The sequence below is a fragment of the Teleopsis dalmanni genome, chromosome 1 (genome assembly GCF_002237135.1).
Source record: "Teleopsis dalmanni isolate 2A chromosome 1, ASM223713v2, whole genome shotgun sequence".
Taxonomy (NCBI): domain Eukaryota; kingdom Metazoa; phylum Arthropoda; class Insecta; order Diptera; family Diopsidae; genus Teleopsis; species Teleopsis dalmanni.
The window spans coordinates 7,692,341-7,715,647 of record NC_051846.1 but is presented as its reverse complement, the minus strand read 5'-3'; the positions used below and the strand labels follow the sequence as shown (position 1 = coordinate 7,715,647).

General features: G+C 28.8%; 1 protein-coding gene across 1 annotated transcript in view; it reads right to left on the bottom strand.

Annotated features, from left to right (window-relative positions):
* LOC119665907 overlaps positions 1 to 23,307 on the bottom strand; it is a 98,433-nt gene that overhangs the window by 68,694 nt on the left and 6,432 nt on the right. The window contains exon 3 of the mRNA XM_038075167.1: positions 8,871 to 9,632. Within this exon, the coding sequence (XP_037931095.1) occupies positions 8,871 to 9,005 (135 nt within the window). The 5' untranslated portion in view covers positions 9,006 to 9,632. The remainder of the gene's footprint in view (positions 1 to 8,870; positions 9,633 to 23,307) is intronic.

Below are 23,307 nucleotides of genomic sequence, written 5' to 3'. Positions count from 1 at the left end.
AAAAGACCAGTTAAAACTTAAAAACTTACTACTTAATTTTGTTACTGGCTTGAGTTCTGCAAACGCAGTAAAGTTACGAAAAGCAAACATCAATCGAGTAATCGTCATAAGTCAGGTGAGGTTGAAATGGCAGCTTACGACATAAAAGCTTATTTAAGTAAAGTTAATGACAGATGACCACGGATAGAACACCGTCCACACGACAGATTTTGAGAATCATTCAAAAGATAGAATTCAATCTACTGCAGTATAGTGTACGAATGTCGTTTTTTGAGAATGCGATACTCTGCATTCAGGTGTAAGGGCACCAAACTGATAAATCTAAAAACATGGCTACATTCCTAATTTTAAAGAATGACAGTTTTATTAGATCCGATATTGAATCTTCTACTAGTTAATTATAGTCACTTATACTTGTCTTGGAATATAGTTTTTTCTCATCTACAGAGCCACAACCCTGAAAGTCATTGAAAGTCAGAACGTCTTAACACATGTCTATTTAATACGCAGTAGTCTGTAAGTATTGATACTTTAGAACTGGTGGTATTACCATTTTTATTAAACCATCTAACTGCTATGAATTTTGTCAAATTTGGAATAGGTATGTAAGTTTTGTTATATAATTAAAATTTGCATTTACCCAGGTAAATGATTTATTATTAATAAACAGATGTGTACAAATCAGTATCAAGATTGGTTAATATAATAGTAATTTTACATATGTTCACTATATGGTTAGTGATCATTGGTTTTCATGACTACTGACAACAAAATAGTAACATAAGGGATAGCATTCACGTTCTCGGCTCAAAAATCGAATAACATAGTAACACTCAAATGTGTTAATAACAAAATGCGGATACCTGAAATATGTTTTGTTCTTCCAGATTTGCACAGTTATGTTAGTTTGTTACTCAGTTACTGAGCTCGTTACGCAAGATCGTGAACATACCAATGCAAAATGTTTTATATGAAATATTGCTATTGGCCGCAAAAAGACTTCGTATACTAATTTCTGTTATTAAAGAAAAGAGTTATAATCGTTCATCAAAATGTGGTCAACCGATTAATTAAATAAAAACACTGGAATAAATCGTTTGATATGAAAAGGGTTTGGTCCTGCTTATCCTTTCATATAGCAAAATTCTTTAGCTTTAGCGTAACAGAGTTTTAAAATAAAATTTATTTTAGATTCTTAGTACTAGGTCAAAAAGATATTTAATAAGATACAAAATGGTAGACATGAGATTTATTACAATGCTGTATGCTATTTTTTAGACTATTTATTTAGTGTCTTTTTGTCGTTGGAAGAGTGTTTCATATTTCTTGCTCTAAGTCGTGATAGACTATATAAAGACCAGACATATTGAATTTTTCAATGATATTCAGGAAAAGAGCTACAAGAAGTAGATCATTCGCCATGTGTAGACAGCAAATTACATATATCAATTATTTATACAAAATCCATATAAAAATATACTAAATAGATAAGCACAAGTGGAAACTAGTATTTCTATATATATTTTTTTTAAATCTGCAGATATAATCTTTTGATCTTATCATTTAAAAATAGAAAATAATTAGTAAATTATTTGGACAGGTGTAACAACTAATTTTTATTATATGCACAATAGATTAAGAAATCTGCGAAAAAAAAATATTGGCATAGAAAATTGTTCCATTGGCGAATCAATGCTAATTTTAAAGTCAATGGTAAAATTAAGTATTTAATTATTGTCAGATGATAAAAATATCTTAAGTCTATGGATGTTTTGCAGAATTAACATGTGGGCAACACAGTTACCGAGCGATTATTTATTATCATGGCATTGAATAACAGATAATTTTATTTTTAGTAATTAATACCAATTAAGCGTATCTTAAAAATGAATTGATAATTAAATTTTCATTATGCAGATAATTTAAGTGTTACTCAGAAACAGTTGAGCAGTTGTTCTCTAAAGAAAACTAAAAAAAAAAAAATAAATGGAGACAAAAAGATTATAAGAATTTAACATTAAATTCTAATTATTAAATTCAAATAAAAAATGAAATTTATGTAGAAGTAGTACACTTTTAATATCAATGGGAGCTCAAAGTTTATTTAAATTACTTAAGAGTAATTCTGCTATTAAACGTTTTCACATTCCCACAGTTGCGAGCAAAAACCTGAATGCGTATGAGTAACGCCGAATAAATAATTTAAAACTGGTAGGCAAGAATTTATGCAAAAGCAAAAGTAAATAATAGTTTAAAATATATACTTATATATTCCTACATTTTTAATAAATTTGCATAGTTAATATACGGAAATAAAATAAATTTTAATTATTATAAAATTAATTATTTATGGATATTTTAATTATAACAACGTGTTGCTTAATGGGAAAAATAAAACGATATCTTTTAATTTTATGTCTATGAAAATGAAATATATGAATTGATGCAGTATCAATACTAATTTATAGTTTAAAATCAATGAATTATACATATATAGTTAATATATACTTAATTATTATTATTTAATGAAGTTAATTATTTTTGTTTTAAATGATTGAAAAATTTGACTAAATATGGTTCTAAAAAATAGCAGCAATTATAAAAATTTAAACAATCAATAAGTCAAGTTTAAGTTTGTTGCCTCATTTCCATAGAAACGACTGAGTTTAACCTTAAACTGGTAAGTAGTTTCATCTTTTCTTGTATATTAAAAATATATCTACATAATGTAATAAAGCATCGCGTAATACCTTGGGTTTTTCTGTTACAGACAATTCGTTTGATTAGCAGCCAACTTAAGATTAATTTTATGCAGTAGCTGCAAAAGCATAAAAGTTTATGTAGGCATCATTTGTCAATCAAATTTGCTTTGTTGACCCATTGACAGTTGTCTGACACTTTAAGTTCCATACATTATTGACACTTGTATATATTAGTTAATATTGTTAGTTCAGCTATTAACGACATTATGCATATGCTTGACAAGATAAATTATAAGATTGTTTTGTATTTCAACTTGTTTTGTTGATAATATTAAAATGACATAAAAATAATTGACTAATTATCAAGATTTTAAATAAAATGTGTACAAAGAAATAAAAATATTATTTAATAAATACTAATATTTATCATAAAATATATGCGAAGTGTGATCAAATAAAATAACGATAGTTGAAATCGATGATGTAGTACCTTCATTATTGATTTGAGTGATTTTTTTATGTATTGGTTGCACTGTCAGTAACATACGTGTTAATAATCAAGCAGTTGGGATGCTTAGTATATGTTTGCATGCGAGAAAACAAGATGACATTAGTACGTTTGTTCACTTTTAGTGTGGTAGGACGTCAGACCAAAGCTTGAGTAAAACTTTGTGTTTAAAATAGAACTAAGCGCCGTAATTCGATTCCTGGTACTTGCAGTCACAAGAAATTATTTACGAATAATAAGATACAAGAATTATTTGTAAGACCACTGATGATGGGTAAAAAATTCAAATAATTAAAATAACACAAAATGAATTTTTGTTGTTGTAGTTCACTACTGTTCGAAAAACCTCTTTATTAAAAATATTAATTAAACATTTTTTGCGGACAATAATATATGACAACTATTAGTTTCTATGAGTTTATAATACATGAAACTACATCATATATGCTTTCAGGAATGTCTAGAAAACATTGGAGATAGCGCGAGTTCTTGACATATTAATACGTCTATTAAATATATCTATTATATTCTAACAATAATAGAACTAATAAAGCATTACGCCCATGGTAGATCTTAAATAATGAAAACATAAAAACACAGATTATGTTTGATAATAAAAGAATTTAGAGTATATAGTAGAGAATTTGATAATAAAATAAGTAAAGTGTAAGTAAAGCGAGTTATTGTAAAATAACATTCAAATAAATTAAAAAATTTTTATAAAGAAATAAATTTTTGATTATTGTACTTTGTGTATCAGTGTTTATTAATTAATCATATTTATTTAGATATATTTCTCGATTTATTAAGAGTTTTAGAAAAGTTAATCTAATAACAAAATTTTAAATAATTTTCGAATATGTCATCTGTATAAATTTGACTACTCGGCCACCTTTATAGCCTCATTCTCTTCATCCCTTATAATACGTCTAAGTTTTCGAGCTTAAATAAACCTAGGCTTTTTCGTACTAAGCCTCTTTATCTAAACTGTCTCTCTCTTAATTACTGGAATGAAATTTATCACACTGCTCTCCGGATTAGTAGTGGAAATCTTATCCATGCATTCCTTAGAGGTGGATGTATTATGTTAAATTCTCACACTATTGCCGTTATCGAAGAGTTAGTGATGAAATGTAGCTTCACTGTAATGCCGTAACCATTATATTCTCCAGACTTGACATGTTACATATTTTTCTAAATTTACAAATTTAATTAGGCAGTGAAGACATAACCATATATGGCGTGTTAAACCCGAAACCGCAGAGTAAGAGCAAAAACTTCTTTAAAAAGATATTTCAATAATGTTTCTCATGTTAAAAACTAATATAGGGTGATGTAAGTGCATAATATTCCAGAAGCACTAGTTTGAAGAAGTTGGAATTAATAATGATTAAAATTAGTACTTGTAAAAGAAATTAAAAATTCCTAATATTTTTAAACTATCCTTAATATAATATCTGTTTGTGGGTTTCTTAAATGCTTAAATATCTTGAATCAATAAAATTTTCTCTTGTTACATTTAGAAATTCAAAGACATGGCTTTTGATCGCATGTACTTTAGATTTTTAGTGGTTTAAGGAAGGTTTGAAGCCCCAATAATAATTATGCTATAATAATGTTTTCCATTATCTCAATATTTTTAAATATTTTATGACTCTTTTTATAAGCTTTAAGTTAGTCATTATATGAATTTGTCAGACATAAAGATAATGTCTCACAAAAGAGTGAATTGGATATAAAGTACTAATCCAGGCTTAGTCTAAAGTTCCTGTTCACAATTTAAAAGGGCTGTTGAGCTTTATTATTTAGCAATGCTATATAAGTAAAAGCAGTTGTTAACTTATTATTACAAATTGATTATTGACTAATTACCAGAGGTACTATATATACCTGTTAAATTAGTGTCATAAAAATTTTGGTATGGATTTCCTCGACTTGACATAAAATGAAACCTTCAAAATCAGAAACCTACCATATTGGGTTTAATAAGAATAAAAATAAAATTTTATGCCAAAAGTAACAATAGAACTCTAATGTTTCAATAAAACTTTTTTTGCTGCACTCGGAAATTGTTTACTTCAATGGAGGAGCATGGATTGCATATTTATTGCATTGTTATTTCTTATCTTTTTGCTGGCATTTTCTGATTATTTTATTTGAGAAGTTACTAAACTAAAGTTTTTATTTGCGTCATTCAAAGTTCATTTACGTGTGGAATATAAAATGCATTGCTTGCATTACTTTTTGCTGTTGCATTTGTCGTTTCCACACATGAAGTTCCAAATTGTGTTTTTTCTTTTTTTGCAGATTTTTTATCTTGTCTGTTTAGTTTTGGCAATAAAGTGCAGCAGTTTTTAGTGTAAAAGCTTTCAAAGTCATCAATAATCGCCGAAAGAACAATAGCGCAAAAGCCGCACAAAAATTGCATTCAATGGCTGTTCACAGTTTTTTGGTTAAGCCCAGCGAAATGCATATCACGGTATTCATAAAAAAGAAAAACAAAACATATTTATACTGAAAAGCTTATAGAGTGCATCGAAACGCCATCTTCTCAGTAATAGCAGCACTTCCGTCTAGTTATGTTTAGCACAGTCTAGCCTTACTGACGCCCTTGATAGCATAAATTTTGCTTAGTGCAGTGCCAGTGCTGCAATCAAGCATAGTTAAAACAAAACCATAGTCGCTTCGGTGTAAGGGTTTCTGTGTGCTGATATGTTTGCAGTGATAAGAAGATTTTGGCACTTTTTCGGCAGTAAATCAAAAACATGGAGCATATTTTATGTAAAATTTTTACTGTATAGGGATAATATGCTTTTATGGGGTTTCTGTGCGGTGCATGTTGAAATTAGACACGGTGTCATAAATTGCACTTGCTGCACATTTATTTATATGCAAATCTGAAGTTTTGACAACAATAAAGTCTTAAATACTATAATATATTATTCATGGTAAGTGAGTTAAGTAACTAAACAAATATGCTACGTTATTTATTATTCATTTAAGTAAAAATATTAAACAAAGGGTATAGTTATAGATTAAGGAAAATGTTGAAAGATATACATTCATATATTATATTAATTTATTTCTAAAAACTGCATTAAATTTATGACTTATTTCATATGTTATATAATGTTAACAAAAATATTTTTTATCTAACAGTGCATATAAAAATTCAATACACTGAGTGTTAGCAAATTTTTTTTTTTATGTTGTAGTCATTTGTAATATAATATAAAGTAATTGTAATAATTTTCCTTTACCTTTTAATAAATTAATCGTCAATAAATCAATAAGAATTTTTTTTATAAGAATTTTCTTACAACAAAATTTGTTAAACATGCTTCGCTCGTTTTTAGTCAAAGGAAATGAAAGTTTATGTAAAATAGTGGATTTGGTTGCTGATACATGTTAATAACATTAAGGAATAATGTTAATAACATATTTTATTTTCTATAAACTAGTTAAGATAAAGGCGCTAGAATAGAAATTACATTGAATTGCTTTATAAACAATAAGCAATTGAATTTATATAAGATTTTCAAAATTTTGTAATAATTTTGAACATTTCTATGTTGGAAATTCTGACATTTTTTTTCATATTATTAAGTTGAAACCATCACCAAAGTAAAGCTGTATATTTAGCAAAATAAATGGTTATCCCATCACTTCTAAGAAGAGTTCTAGCAACGAGGAAAGATGCACTGAAACGTATATATCTGTTCTGTGATGTGTTAAGCAAAGAGTTTTTAAAATAACAATGACAAAGTGGCAGATTTTTCCCATTGTGGAAATATGAGGCATATTCAGTGATATAAATAAATTTATTAAATAGTTAATCCTACAGTTCCTTAGCACCGCTTATAAGTATTCAAACGACGATGGAAAGATTGGTTGATTTCCATTGTATGATACTTTAGGAAAAAGCGGGTATTACATTAAAAAAGCAGTAGATTCTCAATTTTTATCAGTGTTGATTTATCTCTAGCGCATCTAGAGAAAGGCTTGAAGGTGCTTACTGCGTTATGGCCAATGTCAGAATTCTTAAACTCCGCTTAGAAGAATTAAAGAAACAAAGAGAAGATTTTTTAACATCCATTCGATGATATTTGAAACAAAACTAGGATTTACATTAAAAGAGCTGTAAACTGTTAAGATCTCCCAGTTTGACTCAAATGAGGCGTTCTTTAACTCCACAAAGAAAAATTAAAACAACCGATGGAAGATTGTTGATATCCGTTCAATAATATTTTATTAAAACGGGTTTTTAAGTAAAAGTGATGCTGTTTGCTACATTTTCACAGTGTGGATTAAAAAAGGCACACCAAGGGGAAAAACTTAAGGTGGCAAATACTACCAACTAATTAAATCAAAATTTACAATTCATAACTCCAAAATTCTAAAATTCTGAAAATCTTGATATCTTGAGATCCTAATACTTATATAATATAAATTAAATAATATTAATAATTGATATTGACTGTTAAAATATATGAAAAACTATAAAAATATTCACATAAATCTTCCAGTTCTTTATTGACTTTGGAGAAACTATAAAAAGCCTACATGTAGCCAATTTCAGATTAAATTACTTTAATTACACTCTAAAAAATTTATTATCAATTTTATGAATAATATAATGCTTTAAAAATTGTAGTATAATTGAGAATTTATTGTATAATAAATAATATTTTAATAAAGTAAAAAAATTTCTTTCAAGTTTTCTGTATAACTCCTAACTCAGATTTCATATCGCATTTTTTATATATTATGTTACTTATAACATTAAAGTCATTTTAATGGAATTAAATTTTTTTATATTTTTTTATATTTAAAATTAAATTTATTTTAACTTTAAAATTAATTCTACATAAACCACAAAAAAATTAAAATTAAGCTAATTATTTATATAGCTTATATTAGTATTCAATTTATTTTTAATGCAACAGATTTGTTAATAAAATAATTTAAAAATTGTATTGTAAAATTGTATTATATCCCAATTAATGTAATAAAAAATTAAAGTGCAACTTATATTTAATTGCAATATTTATAAAAAAGTACATATCATATATATTTTGTTAATTATCAATTATTTATCAAATATAATTTATTAATTAATTTATTGATAATAATCACGATTAATATATATTATTTTAATTTTATATTTAAATATTAAATCATATTAATTAAGGCTTGTAGGAACGCCCAATAACCTTAATCAGTATAAATAAATAATGGTGAACTAAAAAAAGGCTAAAATTTTTTAAACAAATATTTAGCTCTCGATGTATATACAAATTGAACTTATGTTGTTTACTTTCAGATATGTTTTTTAAAGATTATCTCTAATAACATTTAATTTAAGTTAATAATATAAGTAATATTTAAAAAATTTTTTTTTGAATCCATACCAGTGCTAAATATTTACAAAAATCTATTTTTTTGTTAAATATTTGCTTTCTCAAATATATATTTTTTGAGATAATTTCTTTTTAAAATATTGTTTTGAAATGTTTTTTAAATTATAATAAAAATATAAAACATACATATATTATATTTAGACCTTCATGAAGACCTCACATAATGTTTAATCAAATAATTATTATGTGCTCTAAGATCTTATATTGACTGCAAGATATTTAATTAAAATCATTTCTTACCTGAAATATCATATATCCAGAATCGTACATCCAAAAATCTTCAGGTGTGTGTCCTGGTTTACTTAGTTGTATTGCTAAACATTGTTGCAATATTAATCTGCAACGCTGCGGACCGCCTGGAGATTTGGTACCCATTTTATAAAAGCTGCTTTTCTACTAGTTAATTGTGTTATAATATTGCTTTAATTAAATCACAGATTTAAATTTTTTTTTGCAATTTGAATAAAATATTTTTATATCAAAAATTTTTGTTGCTAAAAGCAAATTTCACAATTTTTTAAAAATTCACATTTTAATACACTGCGGTTATATATTCTTAAAAAAGCATTCATTATTCATTTAAGGAAAAAAATATTCTTATAAATATTTTCCGTCAAAAAATTTTGCTATAATTTATAGCAGCACTTGAATGCAAGTAACAATTCTAAATATTTTATTTGGGATAAAGCAAAAATTCGAAAAAAATTTAATAAAATATATTTAAAAAAAATCACATGGAAACCGCCGCGGCGCACGCGTTCTTTAATTTTTGTGTTAAACCACAAACACACCAACGACAACACACGACGACAGACGATTGTTAACTAGCGTCGCTAATATGGGGTTTCTTTTGGCCAAGTCAACTTTACTTCATTTATTGATGTTGCTGTTTTAGTTTCGGCAACGACGGAAACGACGGCAGCCGATGTCATTTTAACGAAGTTTGCTGTTTTAATTTTTGTAGCTGTTGTTGTTATTATTATTGTTGTTGTTTTTGTTTAACTGAAATGAGAAAGAGAGCAAAACGCCTGCATAAATATGAATGAAGTAAAGTATGCAAGTAGTATTGTGGTGTGGAGTGGAGTAGAGTTTAAAATGGGGGTTAAGAAAACAAAAGTGAGTAGCAAATATGTGATTAAAGTTGCTTTTGTTTCGTTTGTTTTTCTTTGTTATTTTTATTAGCACTGTTTCTCTTGTTGTTCTTTGCTGCTGCGCTTGCTGTTGATGTTGTTCTTTACAGCGTTCTTGTGTGCAAAAGAAACTGCAATGTTAAAAAAAAAACTTGTGTAATTTGGGCTTTTGGTCTTTTGGATCTTGTTATAGGCACAGAACTTATTATTCTTCTTGAATGGTTTCTTACTTAATTTTTGTGTGCTGTGTTTTTTTTTTATTTTAACATCTTTTTCTTCATGTAATATAAGACTTAATTTTGTTAGTTTGTGGGAGCACAATAAAGTTGTACTTAATCGGTAACAAGAGTCAAAAGTAGTAGAATGCTGTGAAACTCGCACAAGTACCGAATTAGTCTTGACTTACATAAAAGTGTGGTTAAATAGACCAATAGCGTTTCTTGTAATAAAATCTTTAATTCTAGTTTCTACTTTTAGACTGTAGAGTACAACGGTTTTTCGTACACTTTTTGCCATTATAATTGCATTTATATATTATTCTTATAAAAAAATGAATGAAAATAAATTTGCTCAAGTAAATTACTTTTTAATTAGGCGATTTTTACGCATGGCACATTTTTTCTCACATTAATATTGAGCTACTTTTTGAGTTTTGTATTATCTAAAAGAGTTCAAAAACCTTAGTAAAATAGGATTTGGTAAAATTTCAAAAGCTTTCAGGCATTTACTTAAAGCTAATTACCGGAAACTATAATTTTAATAAATTTCTACTCACATTAATTATGGGTTTTGTTATGTTTTAACGGACTTGCAAAAAATTTGAATACAAGTAGACAAAGAAAAAGTTTGAATTAATCTTAATTTTGTGGGTGAAGATTAGATAAGTTTAAATTTTGCACTTTTTAATAATAATAAAAGGCGGATGTGTTAATTGTTTTTTTATGGTTACGTCTGACATTTGCTATAAATGCAACTAATTGTATTGGATTTTGCAAAAAAAAAGCAAATGCCGACTTCCTTAACACCAAAATAGTCACAATATTTACATATTGTTTACACAATTGTAAATATAATTGCCTGATATTTATTGTATATGCTTTGGATTCTTAATTTTTTTTAGTGTCTTAAAAATCGTCGAATACTTTAATTATGGACTTGACTGCCATAAATTTTAAAATAAATTTAATTCATGCTTGTTTTAAATTTTTGTCACTAATTTTAATTTGTTTTAACGTACAACACCAAAAATGGCGTACTCCATCATTTGCATAATTACAGATGAGTTGGGAAAATTTTTAATGAAGTGATATGCTATAATTATAGCACGTTAATTATACATAATGTCGACAGTAAAAGGTATTGAATATTTTTGTATAAAATATAATTTAAAAAATTATATTTACAATGAAAATTAATTGTATATGAAGTTTTAATTTGTATACACGTCAAGTGAGACTATTTTGCATTTATAATAATGTACCCGTATAAGAGAAAACAGATAGTTTTTTTAAATACTACATATATATAATGTTTTTAAAAAATGAATATCGAATTAACATAGAATTATGGGAAGATTTAAAAGAGAAAATATCATTTGCATATATATGTATAGATATTTGTAAATGTATTACATATAAATACAAATACTTTAATTTTTAACTATTTAAAAAAAAAATTATTATAATATGTAAAGAAATTTTAATTTAATGTGTATTATTGAAAGATTTGATTGATTGTATTATTAGGCTGTAGTGTGTGGGTAATGGATGCCAAATTGATTAATTAATTGTCAGTTAAATTTGGAGAGTTCTAATAAAGATGAGAAGTACCATATTGTGTATTTTGTAAATCGATTTATTGCCATGATTCTGAGGCTAAAGAATGATCAGTTCTTACACAGAGCAAAAGGAGTTTTGTTGATGTTTTATCTCCATACTGTTAAAGCAATGAACCCAGATAAGTTTTGTAACCTTTTAAATCAACTGGATGTAAAACTGGCAAAGCAATAAACCAAAATTAACTTTGCAACTTTTCGACCTTTTGGATTCAAAAATTTATAAAATTTAGTAAGACATAGATCACAGTAGATAAAATGAATTCCATTAAGACATTAATTTTATGTACAGGCTTACGAAAATCGCATAGGATTATTTGTTTTTATTTAAATTACTGGGGAAAATGGAATACTGTTATTTGAATCTTACCGAGCTTTCTTAAGTAACTGAATCCATATGCATGATATTTATTCTATGTTATCACTAAATAAAGGAGCTGCACCTTATTATAGTTATACCTTATTATTTAAGGTATTTAAACTTGCTACATCGAATACTCACCAATGTTGCTACTATTATTATTGTTCTTTCTCATTATTTAAATCTTTTATATAATTGTGTTGACTTGAGCACTGGTTGCATGCCGAATGCAATCAACAGAAGATAAGACAATATAACAATGTAAATGCAAAAACTATGTACAAAAATAGAACACATTTGCAATAATGTTTAGGAGTTTATTTATACGTATAACTTTATTTAAGTTTAAACTGCAATATAGATTATCTGTAATATCTTTGTGTCTGTGATAATCTCTGTATAAATTGTTGCAATTAAATTATTGAAACTTGAAAGTTTTTGAACTGTTTATCGATTTACAATAAAAATATTTATGTAAATGCTGCATCAAAAAATAAATCCAATCTAAGAAGGAAGTCTTGAAACACACTTAGGTCTGATTTCTTTTCTAGTAAAGTAAGTCTACGTAGTAATAAGAGATTTTCGATATCTCATTTAGTTACTTTAGATTATAGTGCTGAGATTTTCTTAATATTATTTGACGAAATTTTACCTAACTGTTTGACACAACTGTTTGTGGACCGTTGTGATAAAGTTAGTTGAGGTAGTAATACAAATATTTTTAATGTCGGTTTAAATTACTTTAGGAAATAGTTCTGAAATTTTCTTACTACTGTTTTTTTGATTTACTGTTTGACACAAAGGTCTGGAGCACGTTCTGGTAAAGTAAGCCCAGGTATTAATTGGGATATTTAATTAGGATTTAATAAGGTTTTTAAAATATTATTTGCAGCAACTCTAGCTAGTAATAACGACGTATTCAGTCTGATTTTGTTATTTTAAAAAGTAGTACTGAGATTTTTTTAATGTCATTTGACCAAATTTTGAACTATTTTTTGACTATGATAGTAATAAAACACATTTTAGGCTTCAAGTATGGGCAATCCTTATTAAAGAATGTTAAATAACTCTACGTATTCTATTATAATTTCAGTAAAGCCATATCTAACTTCTGTTTTTTATTCTTTATTGACTGTAAACTCCACTTTTTGTATATAGGTATGTTATAAAAGAGTGCAAAAACGTTTTCACATATCTTAAGAGTTTACCAAATATCATTAAATAAAAAATTAAATATGGCTTTCAAATATAAATTTTGATTTAGTATACACAATTATAAAAAAAGTTGATTGACATTGCTGATGTTATCAAAATTTTTTGCCAGAATTTGACGAAAAACTTGAATACAAAGCATCCGGGAACAGCATAAAAATCACAGTAAAAACGTAGTGATTTTGTCTTATTCATATGAATTATTATTGTGATAATCAATTTTTGCAAATTATACGTGTATTCTCCAATAGTTCTAATAGTTTTTATGTTTGAGGCATAAAATAATTAATTTTCAATTAAGGAAGATATAAAAAAATTCTCCATTTTTACTAAATTTAATAAACGTACAGGTCGAATAAAAATTATTGTCTGTGAATTAGTTGAGCTGTGAAAAGATTTAAGTTTTTAATAAGTTGACATCACTTAATAGTGGTGCTATCTTCAATAAAGTTGGTCATCTTTTTTAATATCTTCAGAGTCTGCGTCTGTGGCTTTTATGTTCTTAGGGCTTAAGGTATTTTTTTCTGTATTTTGAATTTTTGGCAACGTTCGTTTTTTTGGTCAATATGCGCGCCACTTTTGTGTTATGATCTCATCGCCCACCTTTTTTTGGTCGCCATTTTAGTTGTGGCCGTCAAATTTTACTTCTTTTGACCAACTTTTATTTTGTTGTTGTTGTGCTTTTTTCAAACGCAAAGTGCTCTACTGTTTTTCGTTGTTGTATGTGCGATGTTTGTTTTTGTTTTATTTGTTAACATTCAGTGTAGCTTTTGCCCAAAATTCATTATAATTCGTTTTGCTGATTGGCATTTGGATTTTTTTTGGTCCGTTCTGGGCTTTACGATTTATATGAGAACTTGTATGCGCATGTATGTATGTAAGTAAATTTACTGCTTAGGCTTTTTAGCGTTTCAGCCGACAAAGCATGTTAATTTTATTTTATTGTATTTATTTTTAAATTTATTCTTAAGAAAAATGTTCGAAAAGTTTTGTTTACTTATAATTTAGAAGTGTCAATATTTGCGATATCATTGAAGTGCAAAAACAAAAAGGTTAAATAATGAATTAATAATATTTTCGCATTGGCATTCGCATTCGAGTTCGAGTTCGAAGTCTTGTGGGAAATTATTTTATTAGGCTCTTAAAGAAGTACATTATTAGGTGTTACTAAGTTCTAAATTTAGCACTGGCGATAGTCGTCAAGGTATTTGCGTAAATTTTAGATTGTCTTATGATGATAAATATGTACACTTTTAAAACCTTTCAACAGTTTTATTTGTTATTTAAATATTAACGGACTACTGGTATAAAAAACAAGCGAATTGACTTATTTTATCATTGAATTGTTTACTGTTACGTTTAACTGTTTAACATTTACTGAAAGATAACATTTAATGAAAGATCAACATTTTTTTTCAAAGATAATTTGAATCTCTTTCTGAGAAAAATCACTTTTTTCAATAAAGATTACAAAATTCTAAAGTTTACGTGCTTTCTTCATCATTGTTTTTATTGTGGCTTCTAAAGATACTTACAGGGTTATACAAAATAATAAAAATTGCTATTTATTGTTTAACTATGACATGACTCAAAGGTATTTAACATAATTATAAAATAATTTAATTGAATTTTAAATACTAGCCCCTTAGTCCACTTTGCTTTATTTGCTATAACTAACAATATCCACCTACACCATGAGGTATATTTATAAATTCATATTATTCAGATATATAGGTTAAAGCACCATTTCTATTAAGAAACCGTTTGCAGTTGAGTTTTTTGATTTCTTTATCTTATGTGTAAAATGTTTTACCCCCGTTTTATTGGAGACTGTAAAGCGATACAAGAAATCAATTCTGGATATCAGTTTTATTGGACATAACCTTAAACCTTAAACAGCAAATTGATAATAAATAATAAAATATTAAAATCCGTCTCGATATATGGAGAAATTTCTACATTACTGTAAAAATGTTCTCCATTCATTCCTGAGAGGTAGTTTTAGTGGGTTCAAGTCTCACGCGGTGGATTTTGATGCTTCTCACATGTCGAAAAAAAAATGTATAGCAATTATTGGTGTCCTGTGGGTAATTCTTGGAATTGTAAAAAAATTTGAGAAATTTGATGAAAAGTTTTTATTCGAAAGTATACTGCAAAGTTCTTCATGTAGGATTCAAAAACAGGTGACTGTAAGTAAAAGCTGGAGTGAGGCAGGGTTCCATTCGTCCATTGTAGTTTTGTAATTGCTATTTACTTACTTATTCACTTGAAAGCATTTAACGAAGGAATATCTCCGCATCTTTGGTACATTTGTCATTAATCCAGGCTATGAAGTCTTTCGTGGACTGCCGCCGGTATTTGACCATGATATTTAAACCATTTTTCATCGTTCGTAATGACGTGGTTTATACATTACGCGATTCGTTGCCTTTCAACAGCGTTCCATTGATGGTATTTCATGTGGTACCCAATGCTAAGCTGTAATATAGTTCATGTTGAGTGTCTCCGTTATCTCCTGATAACTTATGTGTCTATTTGGCTCGACCAGTCGTATAATTTTATAGCCTTTTTTTAGTGACTTATCAACCAGAGTGCTAGAATGAGGTGCAACTTTGAAATCGTAATTCCCGGAATAGAAACGTGCAAATCACTCCAGATCCAGATCCAGGTACAAGTGCAGGTAAATGATATCACAAAAATAAAATTAATGTGACCCAATAGTTTACACTTGTCAAATAAATATTTAGGGGTTGAGACATTAACAGACATATTATATACTTAGATAGATTTAAAATACTGTTTTCTTTTAGTTTTGTATAATCTATGTTGTTCGGACAACAATCGGGTTTTTTTGCACTGTATTTTTAGATTTTTTTTATTTGTTTTTAGTACTATGACTATTGTTTTTAATTCGAAGTTTGACAAAGCACTTTTGCAGTTAATTGGAATTTCTCTAAAACAAGCTTAACCTAAGCTAACAACCGCACTTAAGTATTTTGATGGTTTTAATTGAGGTGTATGATTGCTTTGAGGTCAGTAAGACAAATAATGATAGCCAGTAGCAAAAAGGGAAATATCAATCAAATTGTAACTTTCGAAAGTAAAAGTTATGTACTTATTTACGACTATTTAAGCAAATGTAGAAAACCAAGTTCACTTTCAGTAAACACACTTCTTTGAAAAGAAAAAAAATTCGAAATAATTAAAATATTTATAAATACTTATCAAGTGTTTAGATTTTAACTTTAATATAAAAAATTGCACTAAATTAATTTAAAATTTTTTTATTATTCTTCTTCTTTTGAAGAGATTAAATAGATTGGATACCTAACGTGAATCCTGCTTCAGGAATAAATAATAAACATAAAACAATAATAATGAAGCGATGGACTTAAGTGCAGTAAATGCTGACGATTCCAGCTAAATAAAGACATTAAATTGAAATGTTGAACCATGTAAAACGTTCACTTCTCCGGAATCATTTTGCAATTGATGTGTATGTACCGCTCGAAAGTGAATAGACACGGCATAGACCGACACAAACTTCAAATCTTGTGAGTTGAAAGATAGAAGCTCAGTTACTTCAAGTGTCTACCATTAAACCATTAAGAAATAGAAAAAAATTAATAAATGTTTGAGACGGCTCTAGCATAAAAGCCATTTTATATGAAATCAAACTAATAAATTTACTTTTACGGTAATCAAGTTGCTTGTGCAAGTTTGGCAATATTTAAATTCAAATGCATTCGCATTGAATTACAGCCAACGATTTTTCAATTTATTTTTGACATTTTTATTTCCGGCTTATCTAGTGGACTAGACTAGCAACGAATGTACAGCTATCAACCCAATAACCAGTAATATTCGAGTATGCCAGTTTCTAAGCTCCACACACTGCATTTCTGTACTCACATTTTAATGTCTCAATAACAAAAATCTAACAGACGCCAAAATGTCTGATTAGACTAAAATGTTTATTATATCAGAATTTCAGGTCTTAATATGCGCCTGCGCAGATGCAATTAGCCTTTGCCTTATACATAAAATGGATAACTGAAATTCCAATTTGCTGCACTTCAGTTTAGCAACATTTTAAACTGTGGTTGCGGTTGTTGTTGTTGTTTTTACTGAATTTCACTAGGTGCGTTGCATGCTGTTATCTTCTCTTCCAAGTTTTAGTATTTTTACATCAAAATAAAAGTAATATAACATTTTTTTTAATGAGCTGTCATCATGCATTTTCTTAGTCCATCCAAGTTATCGATGCAGTTGATAGCCTTGCGAGGAAAGTGCAACGGTGAAATTTCAATAGAAAATGTCAGTTGCTGCTATTGTTTCTGTTATGATCGTTGATGTTTTAGTTATTGCACTATTTTACAGAAAACTTTAAATTTAAATAATCAAATAATTTAAACATTTTCTAGTTACTTTTTTCTGCCACCAAAATGCTAATGATTCGGATAAAAACTGCAAGAGTTACAGTGGGCGGTTTTCATCAAATTCGAGTTTTAAAAATAAATTAGTGAAATATATTTAAAAATTCAAATAAATTACAATAAAAATTATTTCATTATATATTTTCTTATATAATTTGTTTATGACCTTTTAAATATATAACAATCAACACAATAAAATTCTGACCACTTAAGCAAAGTCGTGAACAAGAATAACTTTTTATAAAATTATACCATATAAAACATATAATAGTTTATATAAATAATCTTATCTACATAAAAAAAGGACCTTAATAGCCGCATCAAAAAGCGCGAGTATCATTTGCTAGGTTGTGTATCAACACCAAGGTAAAAATTTTTAACGTATACGTCAAATCGGTATACCTATATGGGTCGGAAACCTGGCTTGCTAACTCCGAAATCGAAAGAAGATAATAATCATTTATCAATCGATGCCTGCGCAACATATTAGGCGTATGGTGGCCTAGAATGTTTATGGAGAGAGTTATGGAGAATATCGCACTAAACAAACGTAAACAGCGAGATAAGAAGAAAGAAGTATGGTTGGATTGGACATACACTCCGTAAGCCTTATGAAGATATTGCGCATGCTGCACTCACTTGCAACCTCTGGGGGACTAGGCGCAAAGGCAGACCAGCAATCACCTGGAGAAGGACAGGTGATCCAGGCTATCCATGGAACACTCTAAGCTGGCTGATTTCAATGGGTACTGTACAGGAAAAATTCAAATATCAACTCAAAAAGATAGTTCTTGTTGAAGAAAGCACTTCCAGGTGTGTTTAGAAGAAAAGGAGACAGCTGTGCATATATTGTGCCAATGTTCAGCATTGGTAAGCAGAAGGATGACTGTGTTGGAATATAATTGGGTTGGTGATGACTTGGCAGCCAACCTCGAGTTAATGAACTGCTTGCACTAATAAGGGATGTAAATGTTCGAATAGGAGCCATTTTGGCTTTAAGTTAATAACGATAATCGATAATTGAAGGACGAAAAAGGGTCTAAAGTTACGTGGTGCACATAAGTATATACATTAGTATTGTTGTTGTGATATATGTATATATAATGTACTACTTCGGCTAGTCCTTCACTTCAAGGGGTCCACTGGATGGACGGCGCAGTGTTCCAAAGTCGCACAATATATACATAAATCTTGTTGTTTTGATATATGTATATATGTTAGGTGCTTTGAATTTTTAGTATTGTATCAGTTTATTCCACTGTACTTGCACTTCATTGCAGTACACCCGCAACTTGCAACTTGCAATGTGCTGTGTGCTGTGTGCAATGTGCAATTTACAATAAAAACATAAAACTAAGAAAAATGTTTGCAACATTAAAATAACAATGATCTATTGTACTTGTGTCTTTCGAACCAAAAGTCGACGCAGAGGCTTTTGTTGTCGTTTATGTTGTAGTTGGTGCTCTTGTTGGTGCTCTTATTGCCATTACTGCAAGATATATTTCACCATTTGCTACACTTTTCATGGTGGTGCATCAACGTCAAGCGCCACGCGAAAGATCTTTCCAACTAAAAGCAAATATCTTCGCTCTGCCGTTTGTTGAAGGCGACTGGCTTAATGTGTTGTCTACTGATAATGATGAATTGTTTTAAGTTGTCGATTTTGAAAATGTTTAATGATTTTTTCTTATTTTGGAAACCAACCAAGCAATGTCTGCTAGCCAATATGTGTAACGGCGGCTAAGACGACCAAGACGGCCAAGGCGGCCACGGCGGCTACGGCGGCGTTGGCGCTAGACAATTCCACTTGATGATGTAAAAATTGCAAATTGTATCGAAAAATTTAAATTTTGCTTTCATTAAGTTGCGCACAACATTTGCTAATGGGCTGAGTTTTTATATTTGCTGATTTTTTGTTGGTTTCCTCTGTTGCTTTTCAATTTTGACAGCAGATTTTTCACAAATAATGAGGTGTCTTTGCCGTATGTGAAAAAAACCGAAAAAACTTAAAAAACCTAAAAAACATTTGTTATTTGTTGATGAAAGTGAATTTTTAAACTTTGTATAAAGGCCAAAAAAATTGGATGATGGGTTTTTTGTGTTCCAAAGCAGGAAGTTGGCTGAAAGGGAACATTTCGGTTGATGAATTTGCTTCAAGAAAGTGCATTAAAATATTTGAAAATTGTACATACAAGGCAAAATTTTGCAAAACTGTAGCAGAAAAAATTTTTTGTTGTCATTAAAATATGTACATTTATGCCCAAAAGTTGTTATTTAATATTTCAAAAACAAATAATAAATATACATTTTTTTTCAACTAATTACAATTAGCGTTTGCAATATTTTGCTAATGAAGAGACTTATCCTCCTCATCCAAAAACATAAATTGAACGTAAATCTAATATTTATTATTATTTTTTAGTGAAGCTATATAAATTTCTCAAGTTTTACAAAATTTTTAGTATTTACAAAATTAGTTTATGTAAGCCTATAAAAAATTTTATAAAAATTTTTTAATGTAAAAGTGTAAGACAAATTAAATTTTTAATATCTTACAGGTGCACTCCCCCACTGATCTTATGAGTAGTCTAACTGTATGAGTAGTGAGTGATACACTCTCTAATATACTTTATTGAGCATTAAAACTTAACAAATTTCCAGACCTTGAGATGGAAAATCATAAACTTAAAGAAAATATACGTAGCATGTTAAAAATAACATATGAAGATATTAAATTTTGTAATAAATGAATAATAAAAGTGCAACAGCTGAACAACAATTACATATATACTACATGTTTATGATACCGTCCACCTAATATGGCCACCCCTCATTAAAACACAACCGAGAGATGCAACTTGATACGTGTATCTCGCAACTCTAACTATGAGCACCAAACACAGACTACGTCCACCTTAATCAAATTCAAATAAAATGCATATTAAATTCATTTGCATTCGCTTTGGTTTTCCAGAAAAATATGCATACTCATTTTTAAGTGGTAGTGATTGGCGGTCACTCCTGCCCTGTCTACCATTATATGCCACAAACTATCAACTATAAACTATAAACTGCTCACTATCTTCTGTGGACATCACTGTCAGATATACGTGTTACTTACAGTTTGATGGCCAAAGACGAAATAATCTTTTAATCCTCCTTTTTTTTGGGATTGCAACATCATTGGGTTAATAAAAAGAAATTGGCTTATCAAATTGTAAAACTCAAAAGGAAAATTTTTTTATTAACAAATATGACAACGCATTGTCCATCTTTTCGTCAAGAGCGTTTTGTATCTTTTCATCCGCCTTTGTATATATTTTGCATATAATTCCAATTAATTGCCTTTAATTGTGCTGTATAAACATATGGCATATTCATTGAGTTAACATGAGTTTATATGAGTTTATACTTATATGATTGCAATTTACTGCGAATCGTTGACGAAGTTGTTAGAGTCGACTTAAGTCGTAATAAAAATATAAAATTCAATTCGCCACTTTTTCAAATAGTCATGTTTTTTGTTCAATTTTATCTTCAAATTGGCTTTGTCAACTGAAGTTTTAATGAACTCTTAATAAAGCGCCCACGGCAATAGTATATATCCTGCTTAAAACATGGACTTTTCATTAATCGCTACGGAGATTTATTAAATGTAGCGGTTAACCATGGACATTAAAATATAAAAACCATATGTGCTTAAAATTGTTTAAATTATTCGTTTTGGTATTGGCATTAAAATCTGAGAGGCCTTTTTATTCGAAACGCCAACCATGAAATATGTTTTATTATCCTTTTTTATTGGGAAAATTTTTTTTGATATATTAAATTGTACTTGTAAAAAATTCAAAGATATAGCCTAAAAAATAATAAATTGCAATTTCCAAACAATTTTAATTAAAACAATTAACTTTGTTAAAACATGATTTAATAAAAACTGAAAATAAATGGTTTGATTTTTATTAATTAACACAGCTTCAAAACGAATTACCATGTTATATAGGTGCCTCAAAGATGATGAGTGGGAGAACAGATGAAAACTACTTAATAAATATGCATATCTGGTAGTCGTATCCACTACCTTATACTTGTAGCGTATCATTAAGAGTAATACAAGACAGTACATTCCGTATTTTATCAGAATATCATTATCTTTCAGGCAGTCAGGCAATAATTAAAGAAATTGATCAACATACATTAAGACCGAAAAGTTTTCGGAAATTCTCATTTAAAATTCGCGCGCTGTATATTTTTCGATATTTTAAGTTTATGTAGTTTGGCAGCACTGTCCTTAATTACTATGCCAAAAATGAGCGCGATCTGTCAGACAGTTCGTTTACGGCAGCTGTTGAAACCAGTTCACCTCAGTAGTGCGTTGCGAAAAAAACAATGGAAAAAAATATTGAACAAAGAGTTTGCATCAAATTTTGTGTTTCGAACGAAATTTCGTGTGCAGAATCGTTGCGAATGCTACAAAAGGCTTATGGGGAATCAGTTTTATCGAAAACTCAAGTTTATGAGTGGTACAAAGCCTTTCAGGACGGTCGTACGACCGTCGAAGACATTTCGCAACGCACTACTGAGGTGAACTGGTTTCAACAGCTGCCGTAAACGAACTGTCTGACAGATCGCGCTCATTTTTGGCATAGTAATTAAGGACAGTGCTGCCAAACTACATAAACTTAAAATATCGAAAAATATACAGCGCGCGAATTTTAAATGAGAATTTCCGAAAACTTTTCAGTCTTAATGTATTTTGTCATTGAAATATCAGAATATCATTATTTTTGAGACAGTCAAACATTAACAAAAGCAATCGAGTTTAGATGGGATAAATCAAGAATTTTAATAAGATTTTGCACTTTACTGACTCAGGAAATCTAGAAAAGGCTCTTAAAAGCAAATAAGTGGGGCCGACACTTTAATGCAAAACCTGATGTATTGACCGTTTTCGTAGCACAGAAGATTTCTTCGCGGTGGCGGATTAATCGCGAAAACTATAAGGTTGCTATAACCAAGTGGTATAGGTAAAACGTTTAAAGTTTTTGTAAACCTACAATTAGTGTGCATTTTGAAGAGAGCACAGGGATATGTTCCATTGCGATAGAATAGGGTTGCGTATTCTGAGAAGTGAATTATGCAGTTTCCATCATTTTATATATTTCTGTACAGATAAGGCGCTTTTTTAAGATCATCGTCTTACTGGTTTGGAAGTGATAAAGAAAATGATTTATCGCATTACCTAATCATAATGTACGGAGCTAATAGCGGTTAATTTATCTATTGAAGATCCCTGTGACACTGGCACGGTAAGATCTGGACCTTACCGTTATAAACGACTAAATATTTAGTAAGCATAATACATGGCAAAAATGCGGTTAACTTAACTCATCTCGACAAACAACTTTGAGTTGAATCTGAGAATGAAGACATGTGTTTAGATAGTACATTTTATAATTGAAATAGGCCTTGCGCGTCAATTGTGAATATACTACTAGAAAAGAAATGCCTCGTCACTTACTTTTCATATAAGTAAAATAATATAAAAAGTACACTAAATCCGTAAAAACCTATGGCATTTATATAGTCTTTGCAAAATTTAATTTTATAACTCAATGTTTTGTGCATACTTCGCTAGCGCAGGACCTAATGATAACCCTTAATCCTCTTCGAGATTATCACTGAATCTTATCATATAAAGTTC